We start from the raw sequence: 17,296 nt of genomic DNA, 5'->3' as shown, positions 1-17,296 counted from the left end.
TACCCTCGAATCCTTTTTTTACGAAGAAGGTACTCAATTCTTAGACTAAATTGTTGCCATGGTACTAAATTTGACGAATTTTATAATTAACTCATTAAAATTATGCTTTTAATTACTTGATATACTAATGGCATATCGGCCGTCCGAACATAACGACTTAACAAAATTAAGTTATTCTATCCGGTATATGGAAATGTGCGCTCAAAAGTTATCACCTAGCGAGTAGCCACCGGCTTTGGCCAGTAAGATAAACTTATTATTAGCCCTTTTAGTAAAAAGTCACTAATAGAAAAATCAACGACTGCAGGCAAACCGGGGCCGATTTTCCCGTCCGGTTTTATTTAAATGAAGAGCTCAGACGAACGGGTGCACGACCCGTTTAGGTCGGGTCGGGTTATAACCGCGCAGGAAGCAATAGCCATCCCTCCCCGCTCCGACCGAAACAAAGCCGAAACGGGCCGCGCCCTCGTTTCGCCATCGTCTTTCCGCGATCCTGGGTTTATCGTTCTTGTCCGCGCGTGCGTTAGGGTTCTGTCGCTCGAGACGTACGCACGCCGGGCGGACGAGCGGCGGACGGCGGCGGACGGCGGGCTTCTTGAATCCGCGATTGACGGAACCAGGTTCGTCAAAGCACAAACTTCAGCTGTCGCCTTCTGTCGAGCTTCCTCTACTCTTTCTCTGTTCCTGGCCTCCGTGTTTTGCTCTTCGTTTTCTCTGGAATCACGGTCTGATCGATGCTGAATCGCAGCGGAAGGGACCTGACATGGTGGATGCTCGACGCGGCATTTCTCTCTGATTCCTCGATTGCGCTTTTGGGGAACAGTGGGAACTCCGCATTGAAGCTCGAAGTAGGCGCGAATCGGGTCTTTTTCCGTTAGCGGCTCGGGGATTTTGTGTTGTTCGGTGTTCGGTCGATGGCCACCCCGGCGTGGTTGCAGCAGGAAGTGGAACCCGCCGCAGTGTCCGCGAGCGCTCCTTCGCCGGCAGCCACGGCTCCCGCGTCAGCGGATGCGAGCGGTTGCGTGGGCGATTCGAAGCCCGAACCCGCCCAAGCGAAATTTGCCAATGCGCCGGGCTTTGTGGTTCCGGCGCCTTCCTTCTCCTATACAGTGCTTTCCAACGCGAGCGCCGCACCTGCTGCTCCTAATCAGGCATGGACGTTGTCTCTTTATGGAGTGTTCCTCTCCTGCTGTGTTTGTCAGTGCGTATTTATTTTTGTTTATTCGCTGCAGGTTATGAACATGAATCCATCAAACTTTTCCTCCGTTGTCCAACCTCCAGTTCCTGGGATATCTCCTCCTACCGGCCCCTCCTTTTCATATAATGTTTCCCAAAATGCTGTGGGCATTCATGGCAAAAATGTGCAGCAAGCTAGCACTGTAAGGGTCCTTTTATTATCTCCAGTATCAACAAGTTTTCCTTGCATATTAGACCGTTTAGAAAGGCACGGTTGGCTTTTATCAACTTATATAATTAATTTGACTCTTGAGGGAAAAGATAGAAAGCATAGAGCACACAACCTATAGACACTGTGCAAATGCCGAGGAAGCCCTGTGTTTATGATGATACACAAAAGGATTTACCTTTTGAAGGAGGGTTGGCAGCCCAGAAATTTTATTTGATCTTGAGATAAGATGGTATTTCTTCGGGACAAAGATTAGATTCGACTTTAGAATATGCCAAGTTGTGTGCTTCTCGAGTCTTGTGTAAGAGGTCTATCCTTGATTTTCCAATTGGGATATATTAGTGTGCATCTGACCTGAGCATATAACCTTAAAACTAGATGCAGAATACTTCAGGAAATGTTGCACCAGATGCTGGTGTCTCGCCATCTGCTTCAACTACTTCTCAGCTAGATTGGTTGCCTGGTCAGCCACCTCAAAAGGATGTGGTGTCTAACATCAGTGCTGCAACTGCATGGACATCATCTTTGAGGCCATTTTCTCTTTCTACTGGATTACCAGGAACATCTGGTTTACCTGGTCCACCAGGATTAACCCTGCCTTTACCAGTATCATCCAATCCTGTGATTCCATCCCTCACATCTGACCCTTCTGCCTCTTCCCTGAGACCCAATATTGTCGGTGGCCCTGTAGCCACCAATCCAGGAGTTCAGTCGCAAGTATATTCTGGCTATCCATCTATACCTACTATGCCTGCAAATCCTCAGGCACTCTGGTTACAACCTCCACAGATGAGTGGCATGGCTCGGCCCCCGTTTGTGCCATATCATGCTGTACTGCCTGCCCCTTTCCTTTTCCAGCACATGGCATGCCAATTTCATCTATGCCATCACCAGACCCTCAACCTCCTGGTGTTACTCCTTCAGGATCTGCGGGGGGGATGTTGTCATCCTCTGTGCCTGGCCAGCAGGTGGCTGGCAATTCAGCTATGCAAACAGAAGTACAGCCTCTTGCAGACGGTGAGTCCTAGAATCTACTCCTTGTTGCAAAGATTGTTGACAAAAGCATAATGCTAGAGATGGTTTTTGCAATACGAAGAACAGCTGCATCAACATTACACATTTTCTTTCTACAGATACTAGCAAGCATGTTAATGGGAAGAATGAAGCTGCAGCAAATGAACAATTGGACACTTGGACTGCCCACAAAGCGGATTCTGGAGTGGTTTACTATTATAATGCTTTGACTGGAGAGTCTACTTACGAAAAACCTGCTTGCTTTAAGGGGGAGGTAGTCACCATTTGCATATTTTTATTTCTCTGTGAGTTTAATATATTATTGCACTTCAGATATAATGTATTTACAGATTTTCAAGGTAAATGCAGTATGTCTTGATAAGCACCTACATCTCTGCCTTTATGTGAACCACTACCACATTAAGTAAATTTGGAAGCTCAAATATGAAACTACTGAACTTTATGTTTCAAATCATAGTTGTCTGGTTATGTCCTCTCCTTCATGAGAATATCCTGACATGGATAGTTTCAAAATATATATTGCATTGCACATTGATGCACATTAATTGTATCAGACTTGTCATATCTCTCTCACCACAGAGATCATGATAACGAATCGGAGATGGTGGAGGTATTATTTTGTGTTGACAAGTGTACATTAAACTTTAAATAGTATAATTCTACTTGAACTGTTACAAGATGTGTCAATAGATAATATTGATCTTTTTCTTTCTACTTTTCTTGAGACAACACCTTTCAACTTGACATTGTTACTAGTGGTCATATGCAGGATCTTTCATCCATTTGCATGTCCCATTTCACTTGATTTACCCATTATCTCACTATTTGGTTTGGTCTGATTTTGATTTTACTTGGTTTAAGCCACTTTACCAAATCTTCAATCTAATTTGGGTTTCATCTTGTGATCTGGTTTTGATTTCAACATTGCTCCCTTTTAAACCTTTTCACTTGTTGTTATTTTAACTTTCTTCCTTGTATTGTGAATGCAGCTTGATAATGTTGCCTCGAAAGCCGCTCCAATAGCAACGTAAGTTTTATGTGCTAGAAAGGCTTTTGTTTCACTGATATCCTCTTTTCTATAGAAACCATGAGTTTTCTTTTAGAAAAAAATCGTTAATTTAGCCTTTTATACAATGTGTTAACAGTTTCTTAAGTTGTAACATATATCTTGCTGTCATTTGACATCGTCTAGTAATGGCAATTAAGTATAATCTGCTTCTCAGAGGGTATTTTTCCTCAATGAAGATTTACTGCCAAATGCCTCATGAATGTAGTGTATGTTGAATATTTTCCTGTCAGTTGAGCTGTTAAAAGCTCAAAATTGTTTAGAGTCAGGAATGTGCTCCAGATTGAGTTTCTTGGCTGCATTAAGGATGTCAGACTCATCAACTTAAATGGCGTGTGTATTGTTTCAAACAAGGCGGGCATTAGTTGTGTACTGTTAATGATTGACAGAAGGTTATTAATGTTGCGAGAGATTTTGGCATTATCTGGATACTTTCCTATTGTTATCCAGCCATCATTGCCTATAATTCGGTTGAGTAGGGCTGTAGTTGTGGACATGGGACACACTAATAGAGAGTAGGAGTATAGTTCAGTTGAGTAGGGGAAGCAACTGTCTCTGATTTGGCTCTTTTGATGAACTTGCTATCATTTTTTAATTGCATTTAGGGAGAAATTGGCTGGCACAGATTGGGAGATTGTTACCATGAATGATGGAAGGAAATATTATTACAATCACAAAACCAAGGTAATTATATTTAAGTTCTCTTCCATTTCTTCCAATGCATTTTGGAATTCGCTGAAAGTTTATCCTGTCAATGGTATGTCCAAATAGGATTGGTCTTTATACTGTGCAATGTGTTTGGTACTAGAGGCTGTGGTTTTTCTTCCTGCAGGGTTTCTTGAATTAGATTGTTTGCTGGTTTACATATGGTTAGTCATCTCTGGATGTGTATTGAAATGGCTTATTGTGATTGTAGAAATTTATGGTCGCTTCTCATCTTGATGTCCTTGTTAGCATTGGCTGTTGAATTTGTGATTTTGTTTTAAGTTTTTGATCAGTTTTATGTTTGCTTTATCAGTTAAGCAGTTGGCAAATCCCAATTGAGGTTGGCGAATTGAAGAAGAAGCAGGATGACAACTCATCAAAAGAAAATTTGATATCAGTGTCAAGTGCTAATCCAAATGATAAAGGATCTGCTCCTATTAGTTTGAGTGCTCCTGCTATTAACACAGGTGGCCGTGAGGCCACAGCCCTTAGGACTTCTAGTGTACTGGGCCCTTCCTCATCTTCAGCGCTGGATTTGATTAAGAAGAAGTTACAAGAATCTGGAACTCCTGGTAATTCTCTGCCAGTTCCAGCTGCATCTGGAGCAGCAACATCAGAACTCAATGGGTCAAAATCAGCAGAGGGAACAAGCAAAGTCCTCCAAAGCGATGGCAGCAAAGACAAAGTAAAAGATAACAGAGATGGTAATATGTCTGATTCTTCTTCTGATTCGGAGGATGCAGACAGTGGACCAACGAAGGAGGAACGTATTCGGCAATTTAAGGTATATTTGCTGCTAGTCCTTTGGATTAATGAGTAGGACTTTCCAATACTTTTGGTATTCATATTCACAACAGGGACTCGAATTCATGTCTCTAGAAAGCCCATTTCATGAATTCTTTGAGAGATCAAAATAAAAAAAATAAAAAAGCATGGATGTATTTATCACTAAGTAGAGATGAATACTATATGGTAGCGGCAGGAAATTGTTTAGTGCTCAATCAGGGTATTCAAGAAGAATAGGATGTTCCGGCCCAATTCAATCAAAAGTTAGCATCTTGAGTGGTAGGAAACTGCTTTCCAAATCTTTGTATTGTAGAAGCATAAGGGCTACATAATTTGGACTTTTTTCATTGATTGTTTGATTTAGATGAGCATCGTTTAGTTTGATCCGGAAGGAGGATAGACCAACTTTAATGTGCATTATCTTTAAGATCATGTACTGTGATCTTTTATGTCACGCATGACACCTATTTATGGGAAGATAGCATTGGGGTGCTACCCCAAACAATATCGTGTACAACTGACATCTATCAGATCTTAGACAAATTTGTCACTAACATGTTTCTTAATGAAACTAAGAGTCTTTAATACTGCATTTTGTATTCTAATGGTGACTTGGAATTTTATTCTGAAGCATGGATGATGGGAAGGAAGCTGGCTTCAGGCTTTTGCTTGGCTTAAGCTTTTAATGACCAATGTTGATTTGCAATAAAAGGCAGAAGCCACGTAAAACTCTTGCAGTTTCACTGCTTGCTTGCTTGCTTTCTTGCACGAAGTGCACGATTTCCTCCCTTATGAAGTAATCTAAACATGCCTATAAGAGATATTAATTTGGGCTTGCCAATTGCAGGAGATGCTTAAGGAACGAGGTGTAGCTCCATTCTCAAAGTGGGAGAAGGAACTTCCAAAGATTGTATTTGATCAACGTTTTAAGGTTTGTTGTCATGATTATGATTAATTTCCAAGTAAAATCTAGGGGTTTTTTATGACCGAATTACAGCAATTATAATTATTTAGAAGAGTAAGTATCCTACTTGGGCTTTTATGCACATAATTATTAGCCATCATGTTGTGTTTATGCTCTGGCACATCAACTGGCAATATGGCATGCTCAATGTTTATTGGCATATTTATCTCTTTATCTTTTGAAAAGCTCATCATTGCACTCACTCATTCATTTCTCACTTTAATTGTTGATGGAATTCATGTTGCAGGCTATACCGAGTTACTCTGCTAGAAGATCATTATTCGAACACTATGTGAAGACACGTGCTGAGGAGGAGCGCAAGGAAAAGCGTGCAGCACAGAAGGCTGCTATAGAGCGATTTAAACAGCTACTGGAGGAGGCATCACAGGTTCCATATATACCTTCAAACGGTGGGTTATTCATCATTTTGGTTCTGTGGGTTGTGTTAACTGCTTAACATTTTTATCGTGCAGGATATTGATCACACAACTGACTATTACACTTTTAGAAAGAAATGGGGCAATGATCCACGGTTTGAGGCCTTGGATCGGAAAGATCGAGAGAATTTATTGAATGAAAGGTACCTTAGGTTCTCATCAACGGAGAATATGCTTTTCTTTGCAAGTCACTATTTTTTTGGATGCTGGTCACTCGATCTCCATTTATCTTCTTATGAACCATCTACTTATGTCATGGTCATCGATTCAGTTAAAAGATTGGCCTTGTGTCATTGATGATACTGCAAAATTAACTTACTGCAGGTAGAAGTTGCTTAGTGGCAAATTTTCTGATTGAGCGTTCAAAAATGTACAGTTGATGTATTGTCTGGTCTGCATGATTATTTATGATCTTGCCCGAACAACTCCAAACAATTTATAGTTAAGTCAATAACCGTATTCCAAGGGATGTGCCAGTTCAGTCTGTCACATAGCACAATTCAGTGAGATATTTCATCTTCAACACACTGAACATGTAGAGAATATAGGGCCAATCAGAAGCAGTTATCATTTTTAATCATTTATGCTCATTTAGAGAAATTTAAGATGGTTACTGATAACTTGTTCAGGCTACAGTTTCTTGTCTAGATATTTCACTCTGGAAGATGCCTCTTTCATGAATAAGTAGCTACTTTAGCGGTCCCATGTTCATCAATTTTAGAAGTCAATTTATTGGCAAAGCCAAATGAATGGAGAATAGAACGAGCCTGGAAGTAGAAAACCATTTGGTCTTTGTTAAGGTCTTTTCCTTCTCTGCACTGTTTTATTAACTTGATATTTTGTTCACCGGTAGCTGTTTTCGTTTTTTTCGGTCTCTTCTTGATAAGTTGGTCTGGAGGAAAACTTCTATTCCTAAAGAATGCTTGTGTCCCGAGTCTGAAAACGTAGCTTGTTGGTATCAGTCAGTTGTCAAATACATCTGGTTGTGGTCATTAAGGCACTTTTGGGCTATGGATACTCATAAGAGCAAAGGTACAAATTGTACAGTTAGAGCATTCTCTCATAAGGTTTATTACATTTTTTCTTTTCTCTTCTTTATAATTGTGTCCATCATTGTAGTCAAAGAATGCTTTATCATTCTTGTAACAAAACTAAGTTAATGACGGCTGCTAATAAATTTGTGCAAAAGTTGCCAGTTTTGTCTGTTCAGATGTTTGAGAGATTATGGTGTTATAGTTTTTAATATTGAGACTGTGAGATATTGGATTAACATATAATTTCCTTTGACAGTTATTCTTATGCTTCATGTTGTACTGTTTTTTAGAGAGCAAGTCACTTTTATGATAACCATTGAAAGCCAAATGAGTCAGCAAGTACTAGGCTAGTGACCAGATTCTCAGATTCCTTTGGTGTGTTCTTTAGCCCTCCAAGCTTTCTCGTTTGCAAAATAAATGTTCCTTATTTTTTGTCTCGTATATATGATATCTGATTGCAAAAAGTTTCTGCTTGACTTGTAGGGTCCTCCCTTTAAAAAAGGCTGCTGAAGAAAGGGCTCAAGCAATGCGTGCTGCTGCCACTTCTAGTTTTAAATCCTTGCTTCGAGATAGAGGAGATATAACTGTCAATTCCCGTTGGTCCAGGGTAGAGGCAACACTTAACTTTACATCTTTCCAGTTGAAGATTCTTCCCTGAACTTACTTAGATTTGCAGACTTGAGATAAATGACCTGCAGAGTTATCAGTGGCTACACGCATGTTATTTTTTCTTCACGTTTTTTATGGGGCTGGAACAAATATGTAAAGAATAAAGATGCCCATCCTGCGTGAATTATGCACCTTGCTACTAACAATAATCCACATCACATGATCCTTCTCTTTTCTGGGTGGCCTTTGACTAAGCTCTGTTTGATTTCTGAAAATGCTTTGTCCTTGCATTATATTCATTTCTTCACTATTCTGAAAAAAAAAAAAAAAAAAAAAAAGGAAATTATTCAGCGGGCTGATTGCATTTATTTTTAATTTTATTATTTATTTATTTTTACTTTTTTTCTTCTTAGCTGAAGTTAGAACTGGACAATACCCGAGGTAATAATGTAGCTGCATAATCAATGAGCGTCTCTTCATGGTTTGTAAAATGTCAAGAAGCATGCAGTAGTTGGTGTAATGATGTGGGTACATAACTATTAATCTTGCAGCTTCTTAAATTTATGCATAAAATTAAAATTTGTATGTACTTTTCTTTCTTGTTGAAGGTAAAGGATAGTCTCAGGGATGACCCAAGATACAAGTCAGTGAAGCATGAAGACAGGGAGGCCTTGTTCAATGAGTATATAGCTGAATTGAAGGCTGTGGAAGACAGAGAAGAAAAGGAGGCAAAAGCTAAGAGGGAAGAGCAGGTATATATTCTTATGTTATTTTAGAAGGACCTCTTTCTGTCTCTCTCTCTCTCAATGCAATTTTTTTTCTTTTTCTTTTTTTCAGGATATACTCTCTAAATCTTGCATTGCTAGATGTTCACTTTTCTTTTTAAAGAATGCAGGGGATTTTCTGATTGATTTCCTACATTCTGATAACATTTAGCATTATGGACTACCGGTTACACTTATATCATCGACCATTGTGAATTTCTAACCAAGGCTAAAATCCTGGAAAATAGACTTTACCAAAATAGGAATGGCAGTTGATAGTGTAAATGCTCAGAGAATGTGATATTTGTAAGGTAGAAAAAGTGATGAAGTCCTATTTCAGTACATTGTAACTAAAGAGGGATCAAACAAAAAAGAAACCACTAGGCTACTCTCCCCTTTGTGGTTGATCTGCAAATGATTGATAATCATTGTAGTTGCTTCTTCTTCTTCTTCTTAGAAATGCTTGTTAACATAATAGAATAAAGGTCATGTATTTGAGCCTATCGTTTTTGCTTGTTTTATACACAGGGTGGCAACTCCTTGGTGCTCCTCTAATTCAATTTATTTTACATGTCAAAAAGAGATTGCAATGTGGGAATTCTTGTAGGGAGAAAACTTAGTTGTTAATGGTCTTTTAACAGCTCTCTCTCCTGAATTGTGTGCATGCTTGTATTCTCATGTTTGCTTGAGACATTGGTGCCTCAAATAATGTACATCAAGGTTTAAGCTTTTTGGTCTATTCTTTGCAGGAGAAGCTGAAGGAAAGGGAAAGAGAATTGCGAAAACGGAAGGAAAGAGAAGAACAAGAAATGGAGAGGGTACGAGTGAAAATACGCAGGAAAGAGGCAATTGCATCTTTTCAAGCATTGCTTGTTGAAACAATCAAGGACCCTCAGGTTGGTAATTACTATTAGTTCCCTTCAATAGTGATGACTGGATGTCATGGCCATCTACACATCATAAGCGTTGAGAAAATCAACTTGAAATGAGATAAGGCCTTTCTTTTTCTTAAGAGAAATTGATGACACGTTTCTGTGGGTATAATGGGGTTGACAAATGTGGGGCCTGAACCTGTGGCTGTGAACACTTTAATACTTCAGCCATTCCTTTTAGTTATTAAGGAGGAATTGCTTTAGACCTTCATGTGTGCTTGGTTGGTTGGAACTTTAACCATGAATGGATGAAAGCTCTGTTAATATCAGACGTCCGCTTAATTTTTGTTGTATTAGCCTAGGACTTGATGCATCTTTGCTGAGAAAGTCTTAGTTATTTGATCTGCCATATTTGTGTGCGTGGCCTCCCACTTAACATTTAACAATATGATCAATGATTACGCATACTGATGTATGAGCAAAATAGCATCTTTTCCTTTGAGGAATTGCACAAGTATAATTCAGTCCTAACTTATTTGCTTAGTCTGTGGATGTAATTCTACTTAATGCAGTGAACTTCAACTCTTTAACCGAACTCCTTGGCCTTTCCATATGTATAAATGGCAATCTTGCATAGTTGCATGATGGCTGCTACCTAGAACAACTGTCATCTGGGATTTGTGCCTCTTTCTTCCTGTTTGCTTGTTATTAACAAGAGGTATTACGCATCTCACTCTTCCTATTAGGATTAAGACGTAGCTGCGTCTAGGAAAACTACATAAATTTGTGATTTGTTATTAACTTCTGTCGTGTTCTGATCATGTAAATAGGCTTCCTGGACAGAGTCAAAAGTTAAACTTGACAAAGATCCTCAAGGACGTGCGAGTAATCCTGATTTGGATGCAGCTGACACAGAGAAACTCTTCAGGGAGCACAGCAAGCTTCTGCACGAGGTAATTTTGCAATTCTCTTTTGTATAATTTTTTAGTAGCAATTAAGTTTGACCCTCCATCCTATATCCTGCAATGGCTAACAACGTGATGCATCTTTTCACCTACCCTACGTTGTGGCCCTATGGTAGCCACCATACCCCAAGTCCAACTTCCTGATCCAGGGGCAGGGTTCTGAACTTGAAAGTCAGACTTGATGCAGATATGATTCGTTTGAGAACCATGATAGCTTCCGGCGGAAATGTATTGGCTTTGTCTGTCAATGATTGTTCAGAAATCTCATATGCATCATTGGAGTCTGCTAGAAGTATATCCAGTACTTATCAAGAGGTGACAAAAACTAATGACCTGAGGGGCAGAAATATTACCTACCCGAAACAAAAATGGAAAGAACTTGTGAATAAAGGCAGGTGCAATTAGATGGTTAGTTATGGAGATTTTTAACAATTGAGGGGGGGAAATTTTTTTATGTTCTAGCTTGTTTACACACTAAAACCAAATTGCTGAACTCCCTTGGGTTTACGATTTGGAGTTGGTCGACATTGAGGCTGCCATTGTTAGGTCCAGCCACTAGAAATGTTTCTCGGTCAAACTGCAGTTATTTGACCAGGAAGTCCTTTGATACTTGATATGCATGAGCTGATTTTCATTTCCTTCGGCAACTTTGTTTTTATCACAGCGATGTTCGAATGAGTTCAGAGCTCTCCTCTCAGAAGTTATTACTTTGGAGGCAGCTTCACGGGAAATGGAAGATGGGAAAACAATGGTTAACTCGTGGTCAACAGCTAAGCGGCTTCTAAAGCCCGACCCAAGGTACAACAAGATGCCAAGAAAAGAGAGAGAAGCATTGTGGCGACGGTATGTGGAGGAGCTGCAGCGAAAGCAGAAGTCAGGTGATGATGACAGAGAAGAGAAAAACGTGGACACCAAAGGTCGAAGTGCTGCTAATGCTGGCAGGATACCAACTGGATCGAGGAGAGCTCATGATCAGAGATAGCTTCTCTTTTCTGCATTGAAAGCAGAAGTCGTGGAATGACGAGGAGAAAAACATGGACGCAGAAGGTCAGAGTGCTGCTAATTCTGGCGGGTTACCAAATGGATCGAGGAGAGCTCATGATTGGAGATAGCTTCCTTACGGTGAGAGATCAACTGTGCTTTAACGACATTTTCCATTGACATTGTAGAGTGAACCTCCTAATTTTTGTACACATTGGGGTTCCCTCTCCCCTTAGCTTATAGCTTATAATCTAACTATTACTGGGATTAGTCAACACCCCGCTTTTAGGTGTTTTGACCCCTAGTGTTTATTAGTAGGCTATTTGGGTTAAAAATAGATTAGCGAGTCAAGAACGAGAGCTTTATATTGTTCTTTCTTTAGCATCACATATCATCGAATTATGGAAACGAGCTTTGGGGGACAGAGTAGGCATTGTAGTTCTAAAGTTGTATGACCCGACAAATCTTCTTCATCTGTGTATGAATAAGCAATTGTGCAATTTTCAAAGTGAATTTTTTCTGCTCTGGATTCCAGTTGGTTCCTTGTCGCTAAATGCATGCGCCACTCGAGTCGGGCCACGAGAAAGATCCATACTTTTTTCTACTGTTAATGGTACTGTTAATGGTACGCAGCTGGCGTGCTGGGGTAGGGCTGCTTTCAGCTTTGGCATTTCCAAAATGCCCGAGAGTCACTGTTCATTCTTCTTCCCGCTATCTTCTTCCCGTTCGGTTCTTCTTCCCTGCCTCGAGAGTTGGAAAGGTCGGCGCTGGTCGCTGCTCCCCGCCACTGCCTCCCAACCACACTAGCTGCACCCCCACGATCACCAGCTGCATCTCCTCCTCCCTTTTCTTTTTTCAATTTTCTTTTTACTTTGAAATAGCTTTGCAAAACATACACAAAAATTAGTTTCCAAACAATATACTCTTTGGGGGGCAAAGCCAAAAATTCAACATTTGTGCATAATAGAAACCTTTTCGCAATGTAAAGTCAATATCGGTATATATATAGTTAGTCATTTCTTTTCCAAAAAGTGCGGCAACAAGTGGTTTAACCCACAAAGTGCAGATCATGCTAAACTTATTTTACTTCATTTTCATTTCCGTTCTATGAATATTTATTGCAAATCCAAACAAATGAGAGAAATTGCAATTTCCTTCCATTTACTCTCCCCTGCATAAGTTGCCAAAACATGAAGCCCGAGTTTCTTTGTTGGGTCAGGTGATCGGATACGTGATTCGCAAACATCAAAGCACCAAGGCAACAAAGCGCCGATCGCGAAGTTGTGCATCGCAAGATGAATGAAGATTGAGGGATCGACAGCAACGGCAAACATGCTATGCTCAAGGACTTTGCAAAGAATTTGAGATAAAGAAGGCAGTTTGCCGTCCAAAACCAAGCGACCTAAGTTTCATGACATAACCGAACAAGTGAATACCTGAATTGGAGAAGAACGAATTGTAGAATAGTTTGCGAACAGAATTCCTCCCTAGTGGTGGAGTTAAAAGTCGCATCTTCCTATAAAATGACCCTTTGGAAATTAAATTAAAGAGGAAAGGCAAAAACGGCGATCCAGCTAAATTTAGGTTCTGGAGTTTGAAATGAGACTCAGTCAAGCAACTAATGCTCTAGCATAAAAAAATGCCGGGAAACTGTCACTTCTGCACTCAGTAGCGGTATCTGCCTCGATCCCTGTCGCGATCCCTGTCCCGCCCATATTCTCTCTCTCTATCGTAGGGATCATAGTCTCTATCTCTTCCTCGATCCCTGTCTCTGCTACGGCTACGCGGTCTGTCCCTATGATGATCACGTTCTCTGTTCTTGCCACTGTCCCGATCATCCCATTCCCTTCCTCTATCTCTGCTCCTTTCTCGTCTATCTCTATCAGCCACACCTGCAACATAACATTTCACATTTAACTTTAAAGAAGAAAAGAGAGAATATGCCCAAATTACAAATAAACAGGGGACTTCATGTTTAATGATTTGATCCTCATCAATTAACCTAGCATCTCAACATTTCAGGGAGCTATGTGGTGATTACAAAAGACAATAGGCTGCTAAAGCTCCCCTGCAAAAGATTCAATTTAAATATGAAGGCCGAACAAACAAAGGAAAGTGTTAAAGGGAAGGACAAGAAGAAACTGGAACCATGATGGGGAACATATAAATCAGTTACAAGAAAGAACGAATATGACCAGCGAACAATTAAAAGAAAAGAAGGGTAGTTCATTTGGTTACAGGGAGTCTTGATCTACCTGCAACATGCATATAAGGTATTCTTTTAAAGAAATCAGCAGAACAGATGCACATCAGGCATTCCTAAAGTTAAGGACCATTCAAGTGAAGAATCACCTAGCTCTTCGACCTCCCATCCCGCACGCCCAGCACCGGGAATCCCTCGTGCAGCTTCAGCTTGTTGTGTTTTAGCACGAAACTTCTTCTTGAGATTGCCAAACTCATCATACATCTCACCATCATCCTGATATTAATTTAAACAGAGTCCTTTTTCAGCACTGTTCAAGGCAATTTCTACTAAAGAGACTTGAAATGAGTATCACCTCTTCAGCCTCCTTCCGCCTTCGCTTTGTTTCCTCGAGTTCCTCTTCATCAAGTTCCTTGTAACCTCCCCCACGTCCACCTCTATATATAAATACCAAAAAACAACGGCAATGTGAAAGCAATACTATTAGAAACCACAAGAATGATTTTCCAAGTTTCAAATTCTACAAGTGCTTTGATGCACTTTCATCACCCAGAGAGGGAGGGAGAAAGGGAGACTTGACAACAAAAGCCAAGATTAAAAGAATGGTCTATCTATCCAATGGTGTTCATAGGTCTAATATTGGAAGTGCAGTTTCTTTTTTTCCTATCAAAAGCCATCCGGATAATTAATCTTCCAAGAATTTTGTTAAAAAGACGAAAATTTTGACATTTCTTTTCCAAAACATATGATTGGGACAGAAAATTTAACACATTCTCTCTGTTGTGCTCTCTCATATTCTGCGACAGTTAATCATCATGCTAATTAGTCCCAGTTCATGTAATGTATACACATGGTAAGCACTCCAATATACGTGTACACATTCAACCAAATGGCAGCACAAGAAAACTCCTTGTTCCTAAAAGCTCTTAAACATTTATTTAAACAAAAGGGCATCTATCATTGCACAAGCAGCTCTCTAGAATGCACAAAGGATCACTCAGGAAATATTATAGCCCTTATATGAATGCTTTGGCTTCAAATACCTAATCTATAAGTAGAATTATAGATAGTTTCACAAATCCAAAAGATCACTCTCAGGTACCTTACACCGCCCTCATTATGACCAGGTTTATTGGTGTTACAAATGTTGCATTTTGTACGCTTTGCCCAGTTTATATTGCCACACCTGGAAAAAGAAAGAAGGAGAAATATAGTGAGGCACATGCCACTGCATAGTGTATTAAAAAAGTTATTTTAATATACCAGATTTGAAATAAAATGCAGCACCTACTATATCAGCTCATTAGATCTGAAAACAAAAATCAGTATGTACCAATTTAAATTGTTCCACGTATTACTGTAGGACTCTAAGAGCACATTTCGGCAAAGGCATAATGAGACAAATGAACGGATGAAGAGGCTGGCTGTCAGCTTCACCACATACTATTTCAATTATTTGCAAATGAAATAAAGAGAAATATTATCTATGTTTATTTTAGCATGAAATTATTTGGAAAAAGGAAAATTTCAACTATCATATCCACAACTGATCACAGACATCCAGTTCCAGTAAAAGCCATGTTATACTCCAATGTTACACGTGATTGATTGCCATTAGAAATCCTGCCAATAGTTAACTTTAAAAAGCTCAAAGCGACCAAGCTATACTAATATGGCAGGGCAAACCCAATAACTTTTCCAGCTTCCTCCCTATCAACCCAAAAGTACTACTAACCACCGGATTCATTCTCTCTTTCCACCTAGTCTGTCACTCAGTGAAACTTTTCTGGTTAGTATGAGAAAAGAGTTCAAGCATAGGACTAAGCTGCAAGACAAAGCTTATGTCCTATGGCAGATATAAAAAAGCTCACTAAATATAAGAACTGAAATTAAGTGGAAACTTACGCATATGATGTGATCTTACATTGGACAGGACCAATCATTTGGACCAAAAAGTCCAGTGGGAGCACCAACTGGACGACCAGTGCCCGGGGAATCATTGCCACCGCGCCCTTTTCCACGACCTGCACCCCGTGAAGCACCACCTGAGGCACCAGCAGGCCGTGCACTTCCACATCGGTTGCAGACACCACGAAATGCAAAATTTACATTGGAACAGCTGCTAGCAGAACGAAATATTAGGAGCTTTTCCATTCCAACCTGATCATACCCATAAAAGAAACAGCAAAACGGTTCAAAAAGCAAGGGTTGCTCACCAATGTCACATCACAGACCTTGTATTCGGGCACAACCAATCTCCCTCTTGTTTCCATGCCTTCCCAGGAACATCTCCCCGACCTCTACCCGCTCCCACATCATCATTTGCATCCTTGGCGATGTCCTCCGTGTCAACAAAATTACCAGCATCATTGCCATCTTTGCTTTTAGTATCTGCCATTTGAACTTCGATGATACTTCCATGGAAGTCCTTGTTGTTGAACCACTCAACAGCAGCGGATGCGGCATGAGGATCCTCATATGTAACAGTAGCATCTCCCTTAGGTTCATTCGTCTCTTTGTCCTGTAGAGCCAAATCTTTGGACGACCCGTACACTTGTCTTTCTACGAAGCATGGGGCACAAAGGCAAACAGGAAAATGAACATCGGAGATAAAACAAAACATAAAAGAGCTATCTTTTCCATTAATTATACTACGGGTACAAACCCTAAAATTTACAGTAAATTCTAGCCACCGAACGAAAGACAACTTGAATTCACATTCAGACGATAAAGTAGCCCATAAGCCTCCATCCATACCTTAAGCAACCCAATAGTTCCAAAGTGTTCAGCCAGCATGTTCTCATCGGTTCCCTCCGGCAAATTACACACATAGACAGTCCCGTTCGAAGGAGCGCCCTTCCCTAGATAGGTACCCGTCATCGCGCCCCGGACTCTCTCCCAAGCAGATTGAACAGCGCGAGACCCCAGACCTGACAAAAAATACCGAGAGAACAACCGCGCTCAATCAAACAGATCGGATAAATCCCACCTAAATCAACATGCGGAACCCCCTCCTCCGGCATTCACCCAGAAGCAGCTGAAATTCACTCGTCCCAACGCGCAATTCGGAGCCGCGCTCGAGAAACAGAACGAGCCCATCTAGAATTGGCCTCGGCCCGATTTCAGACAACGACGGCAAGCAACGAAAATGGCGTCAATCGGGCGAATTCGAAAGAGAGGATTTTTCGCCGACGGGAAGCGACGCAAACCCTAACCTCCACTCGCGGCGAGCTCCGGACGGCCGAGAAGCCACAGACAATCGGAAGAAGGGAAGGGAAGGGAAGGGAAGAGGAGGGAGGAGAGATGCGTACGGAATGCGGTCCGGACAGTGCGATTCGAGGTACGAGGTTTAAGCGACGGAGCTCCAGCCTCTCTCTCTCTCTCTCTCTCTCTCTCTCTAGATATCTGAGCTCTCCTCTCCCCTCTGCTTATGTTCTAAAACTCAAAAACACCTCTCTTCTCCATTTTGG

General features: G+C 40.7%; 2 protein-coding genes across 2 annotated transcripts; one reads left to right on the top strand and one right to left on the bottom strand.

The window, feature by feature from the left end:
• Positions 1-393: 393 nt before the first annotated feature.
• Positions 394-12,143, top strand: LOC104453997 (pre-mRNA-processing protein 40C). The gene is given in 17 exon segments (XM_010068676.2): positions 394-620; positions 749-1,151; positions 1,233-1,379; positions 1,784-2,266; positions 2,269-2,422; positions 2,539-2,693; positions 3,430-3,467; positions 4,112-4,190; positions 4,525-4,995; positions 5,845-5,928; positions 6,209-6,349; positions 6,435-6,541; positions 7,916-8,039; positions 8,650-8,793; positions 9,555-9,701; positions 10,508-10,630; positions 11,307-12,143. Coding segments are annotated over 16 exon segments (2,952 nt in total). The 5' UTR covers positions 394-620; positions 749-914; the 3' UTR covers positions 11,625-12,143.
• Positions 12,144-13,002: 859 nt separating this feature from the next.
• On the bottom strand, positions 13,003-17,266 carry LOC104453995 (transcription initiation factor TFIID subunit 15). The gene is given in 9 exon segments (XM_010068672.3): positions 13,003-13,515; positions 13,976-14,102; positions 14,182-14,263; positions 14,929-15,012; positions 15,751-15,945; positions 16,061-16,349; positions 16,352-16,388; positions 16,584-16,756; positions 17,042-17,266. Coding segments are annotated over 8 exon segments (1,164 nt in total). The 5' UTR covers positions 16,707-16,756; positions 17,042-17,266; the 3' UTR covers positions 13,003-13,288.
• Between the last annotated feature and the right edge of the window lie 30 nt (positions 17,267-17,296).

This window comes from Eucalyptus grandis, chromosome 7 (assembly GCF_016545825.1).
Source record: "Eucalyptus grandis isolate ANBG69807.140 chromosome 7, ASM1654582v1, whole genome shotgun sequence".
NCBI lineage: Eukaryota > Viridiplantae > Streptophyta > Magnoliopsida > Myrtales > Myrtaceae > Eucalyptus > Eucalyptus grandis.
This window is presented reverse-complemented; position numbering and strand designations above follow the sequence as displayed.